Source organism: Poecilia latipinna, unplaced genomic scaffold (assembly GCF_001443285.1).
Source record: "Poecilia latipinna isolate Pla-1442-1.1 unplaced genomic scaffold, P_latipinna-1.0 Scaffold1501, whole genome shotgun sequence".
In the NCBI taxonomy this organism is placed as follows: Eukaryota; Metazoa; Chordata; class Actinopteri; order Cyprinodontiformes; family Poeciliidae; genus Poecilia; species Poecilia latipinna.
Window position 1 is genome coordinate 26,901 of NW_015114117.1, and position 5,549 is coordinate 32,449.

Below are 5,549 nucleotides of genomic sequence, written 5' to 3' on the forward strand. Positions count from 1 at the left end.
AATGTAACCGGTAGTGTTTATGATAAAAAATAAATAAATAATAATTATGTGATCGGTGTATCGGCCATCATGGGTGATCGGTATCGGTATCGGCAGGAAAAAAACTGATCGGCACATCTCTAGTATCAAATGTTATTGCTTGGTGTGGACCGATTGAAGTTTTCATAAAATCAGTATGGCTACTGATTTTAGCCATACTGATTTTTTTTTATCTGAAAAGTGAGTAGATAATAATACAGTGACAAAGTTGGCTCTGTATTGGTGGATAAGATTGCTTTTTCATGTCAGTATTGGCCAATCGCCAAGCTCCCAAAATTAAGGCAATTTGGAACAATTTATCGAAGCACCCATACCTACTAACTTTAACTCTCACTTATTAAAACCCAAAACGCAGCCTGCTCCAAACACTGTCCTTTTTTTTTTTTTTTCCAGGTAGCCATTCTTCTTTACGTAGCCGATCTCATCGTCCGTCTGATGTGGAGACGAAGTCTGGACCCCGACAACTTCTCCATCCCGTACTTGACCGCTCTGGGGGACCTGCTGGGAACCAGCTTCCTGGCCCTCTGCTTCCGCTGCGTCTCAATGATTCACAGTTTGGGCCTGTGAAGTTTTTCCCACTAATCCCTGAACAAACACTGAGATAACACCTGTCTTACTGCACCACTTTTTTTTCTTCTAAAGCAATTTTGAGAGTTTCTCCTGATCTTGATCACTGCACCAGTTCAAACTGAAGCGCTACAAACCCAGGCCTTTATTTTCACTCTCTAGAGGAACACCAGTCGAGTCCCTGCGGTGAGCGGTTGGCCTCAGTTTGGAGTTGGGTTTACAGAAAAGACTTACAGCTGCCATCTTTAGGCGGGCCGCTCTGTGCATGTATGCTGGAGGACATACAAGTTGCTACACAGAACAGTAATTGGATTGAATATGAGCGAAGAGTTCAGTTTGCATTATGACTCATGTGTCCCGGTACGTTAGGTCAAGTAGACGGGGATGTTTCTGTATCTCCTTTACAAGCTCTGATCTCATTTAAAAAAAAATAAATTTAAGAGCTCTATCATGACAGAAATGTACAACAGAAGTTATATAAAATGTATATAAAAGGCCATTGAGGAAGAAATATGAAATAAACCATGGATCATGTCAGATTCGTTCTTTAGTTGAAGACATTGATCACTGTTCCTTTTAATCTTTGTCCCTATTTGCCATCAACTTCATCTGGCTCTATTGGCTCCAGGCTCTACTCATTTTTCTGTTGTCATCCTTCTATGCTATATTTCCCTCCATAGTAACAACTTGGTTGAAATAAAATTCTTCAGTAGGTCAGACTTTTACTTGACCACCGTGTTTAAAATCCACTAAGTCGCCAACTTCAGAGTTTGTCACGCACTAAATGTTGCTTTTAAATCAGAGCCAGTGGTAGTTGTGACATTTCTGCGGTCTGTTTGTGGCTCTTGGCAGCAGCTTTGTGCTTCTCATACTGCATATGTCTTTCTACAACCTTAACCCCGTAGTGCCAAGCTTCTTTGCACAGAATGTACGGAGCATTGTAAGGGTTAGCAACAGAAGTGAGTCAATGGCTCACATCGTTCAGTCAAGTAGAGATAAATTTGTCTCCTAGCAGCTAGTTACTAGTAGCCTCAACCGTCTGGAGTGACAGAGTAGTCCTCCAGACGCTCTCACACAGTTTCAGGTCAGAGGGTAAGCGACCCTCCATATCCTCTACAGGAGTAGTCAACCACTGCTGAATAATCTATACCACAGTGAGAAGGTAAAACCTTTCTATAGACACAAAGAAGGAAGACTGATACGCAAAAGCTGTTCTCAGAATGGAAGGGCGGAGCAAAACTCAACGGAAGGAAACTTCTTGACTCATAAATGTTAAAGGACACACTCTTGTTTGTCACACACACCCTCTCAGTCACATGAAATGAAAAGTTTATTGTCCTTAGAGAACAAACAGTACACTAAAAGTCAAATCAACCACTTTATTTTTATCTGATGAAAGTGGGGATTTCTTCGTTAAGTACAGCTTCTCTAGTTTCTGTTCTCTTTGGCAGATTTATTTTATTAACAAGTTCCAGTGAAACTTTGAAGTTCACATGTTAGTGAACTTCCTCTGAAACCAGAAGCTGGAGCTTCTCTAAAAAAATCCATGTTTACTATCAGCCAAAAGAAGCAGGCAGAGTTCACCACTCCTCTGAACGTCTCCTTGGTAGCACCAAAAAGTGAGAAAGAATCTGATTGGATATAAAATTACTAAACAAGACAATTCAAGCTTATTTTACTGTACTTCTCCAGAAATCCAGTTCAAATGAACTGGACTTTCTAGGCCAACCAGTTCAATTAAAGTGGACTAAACAGGACTGGTTTGAATTCGTCCTTAATCAGAAGGAAGTCATGTTTTTGTAGAGTTTCTCCTTGTTCCAAACAAACCATGCTTCTATTTCGAAAGGTTTACATTGAAGTCATAAACGGAAGGCTTGAGGATTCAGAACAGGGTATTAGAAATAATTTAGCCTTTTCCCATCAAAGTGTAGCTACCAACAGAGCTTTGCTAAGACAACAATGGCCTGGAACTGAATTCATTTATTTTTATTCTCTCATTATTCTCTGTACTATGTAGAGCTAACCTTTTCCATTTCATTTAAAACACTGAGAAGTTCACCTATTTCACCATCATTTGAATATTTGATTTTTTTTTTTTTTGCTGTGATTTAATTAACATAAAAACACTAAATTAAGATGTTTCCAGCTTTTGTTTGAGTGTTGACATGGAGAGTTAAAGAAGCCTTGTAGTTCTGATTAAAATCTCATATGTTTACATACACTCACTTTCAAAGATACTCAGAAAAAAAATCCAAGCCAGTTCTTACTTGACAGTGCTGTGAAAAAGTATTTAACCCTTCACAGGTTTCTGATTCAGATGCTCCTCCACCACGGCTGAATTAGATGAACCTAAACTGGAACTAGGGCTGAGCGACAAATTAATTTTAGCGGTTAATCAAATTTATTTGATTAAATTTGATTTAATTGTAGAAAAATCTGGATTTTTTTTTAGACATGTACTCCTTGGGTTTCCGTAGTTCAGAGTCATGTGAGCTTCTGATTATTTGGAACTTGAATTCAGGTCAACTTACAGAACAGATGACTAACGCCAGTTTTCACAAATATTGTCATTTGTAATTTATTCTTGAGAAAAGAAGATGGGGAAAAAAACTACCAATTAAAATCAAAAATGTGGTATGGTTTTTCAGGTATGTTTGATACATGAAAAGTAAAAAACATTTTTCTATGTTTGATATGGCTCTGATTTTGAAAGTACGGTTCAAGATTGCCAAGAAATATGTTGTATATTTTTAGAAAACTTGTTTCATGAGGCATTAAAAACTGCAGAAATTTGACATCACACACCTTCCATATGTGTGGAGCATGTTGCAATTGCAAAACTGTTTGTTTTTTTTTGACAAAATTTTGCTCACATTTGTAATGGAAACACAGCTACTGATAATCTGCAGCAGTACTATGTGTGTGTGTGTGTGTGTGTGCGTGTGTGTGTGCGTGTGTTTCACCTAACCTCTTGTTCTGTGAGAATAAGAGTGGGGTCTTAGTTTCACTCTTATTCTGTGATAAATAGATCACTGCTATGTTGTGTTGTACCAGCATAAACATGTCTATAAACAGGGCTGGATGATTCAAACCTGAAGTTTATAATAGAATACCACCAAACAGTCATACAGGCGAACTGTAGAATTCTGGATTGTTCTGTTAGTCATTGAATCAGATGAGTTTTCACAAAGTTTTTTTTTTTTTGTTCCTCAAAAATGCTTGTGTTCTGAACTTTTACCAGGATTATATGTGATATAAAGAAGTAGTTTTTTTTACATGTGGTTTATCATCCAACTCTGACTTAGAGAATAGAGTGTGATTGTGTGATATTGAACTTGTTATATAAGTAGTGATGCACCAGTCAGTCACAGCCAGTGATTGAAATTTGCCATTTTTCCCTAATTGTCTCTGGTCAGTAGTTTATGTAGTGCAAACTAGAAAAAAATGAATCAAAATGTAAACAAACCCCCCCAAAAAATCAAAGCTCAATTCCTTTCATTTTCTGTTGGATTCAAAGCTACTGGCTGTAATAAATATGTGTTTGACACATTTACCCATTCATTAAAAAAAAACAAACAAAAAAAACAAAAACAAAAAAAAACGTTTTATATGCTATATGCTAAAGTGGTTACAAAGAAAACAGGACGTGACCCAGACCAGGAGCTGAAAACCAGTACAGGCCAGTGAAAGCCTGACTGGTGCATCTCCACTCATCTGTAGCATCAAGCTGCCTTGAAATCAAAATGAATGTCGACTGTATTGTTACTTAAATCTAATTTTGTTAAGTGTTTGGAATGTTGCAACAGTTTTTGCTTTCTGTAGGCAAAACTTTGTACTGAATTTAAATGTTGACACTGCCATATTATTATGAGAAGGCATTCACCTCAGCTTCCAGTGCTGTCTCATGTCTTACATGTAAATGGTTTTATTTTAATAAAAAACGGCCGTCTTTAAGGTGTGCTACTTTGCCACCATCACCTGAATAAGCTTATGAGGGTAGTGAAAGCCAGAACTGTAGAAAATTGTTTAATTTAATAAAGCATATCTGGTGGTGAGTGTTAAGTTTGGTTTTGAAAGTCTTTTTTTATTATTTTGGCCTGATCAAACTGGTTAATCCACAATAGTTTAAACTTTTTTTAAACGTCAAAGTTTTGTGATCACAAGTCAGGAAAACATCAGACCTGAAATTCAAATATCAAACAAATAATGTCATATTACGCCATGCAGACGCTCTATCTGCACCAATGAAAGTTTGCATGCCGCTTCTTTGACGTGACTCCAACAGAAGTGTAGGCCAACCTATTTTCTAAATAATTCATTTTATAACCTCTTTACCTCTGAGGAACTTTAGGACTGAACTTCCACAACAGTTAATCTGAAGCATTAAAATGAAACCGGTTCTTTAATGTTTTCTGTAAAAAGCAAATACGTAAGTTGGCTCAATACACTATGAAATATGTAGGTCATTAAGAAGCTTTTTCTTCAGAACCTTCATTTCTGCTGGCCAGTCAGTTTGTCAGCATGTAACACCTCCCAGCCCAACAGGGGCTGTCACTGGGAGACAGGAAGACATGTTCCTTTTATAAAAGAAAAAGCTGGAATCCTCAGCAATAAGATGATTCTGCTGGCAACAAATTTGTGACAAATTAGAAAGAAAATCACCAACGCAGACTTGTCAGCTCTCTCAGTTTTCAGTCGTCTTTAGGACAGAAGAGGATGGAACTAAAAGCAGGTGTTCTTGCTGTAAACTTTAGGTATCGTCAGCGTTGCCGCTGTGAAACTGAATTACGATCACTACAAAATGATAGGAACATTAAATATTAAAAAATGAAACCCTGAGAGGTGCATTCCAAAGAAGCATAGACCACAGATAAAACTTTAAAATATTTACTTAAACTGGATGATTTACTCCTTTGCAGGTTCAAAATCAATTACAGTTAAAG

At 37.3% G+C, this 5,549-nt stretch overlaps 1 protein-coding gene across 1 annotated transcript in view; it reads left to right on the forward strand.

Moving 5' to 3' along the window:
• Positions 1-4,071, forward strand: part of LOC106963186 (solute carrier family 41 member 3-like) — a 27,699-nt gene extending 23,628 nt beyond the window's left edge. Inside the window, exon 10 of the mRNA XM_015057951.1 lies at positions 433-4,071. Within this exon, the coding sequence (XP_014913437.1) occupies positions 433-606 (174 nt within the window). The 3' untranslated portion in view covers positions 607-4,071. The remainder of the gene's footprint in view (positions 1-432) is intronic.
• Positions 4,072-5,549: the final 1,478 nt, after the last annotated feature.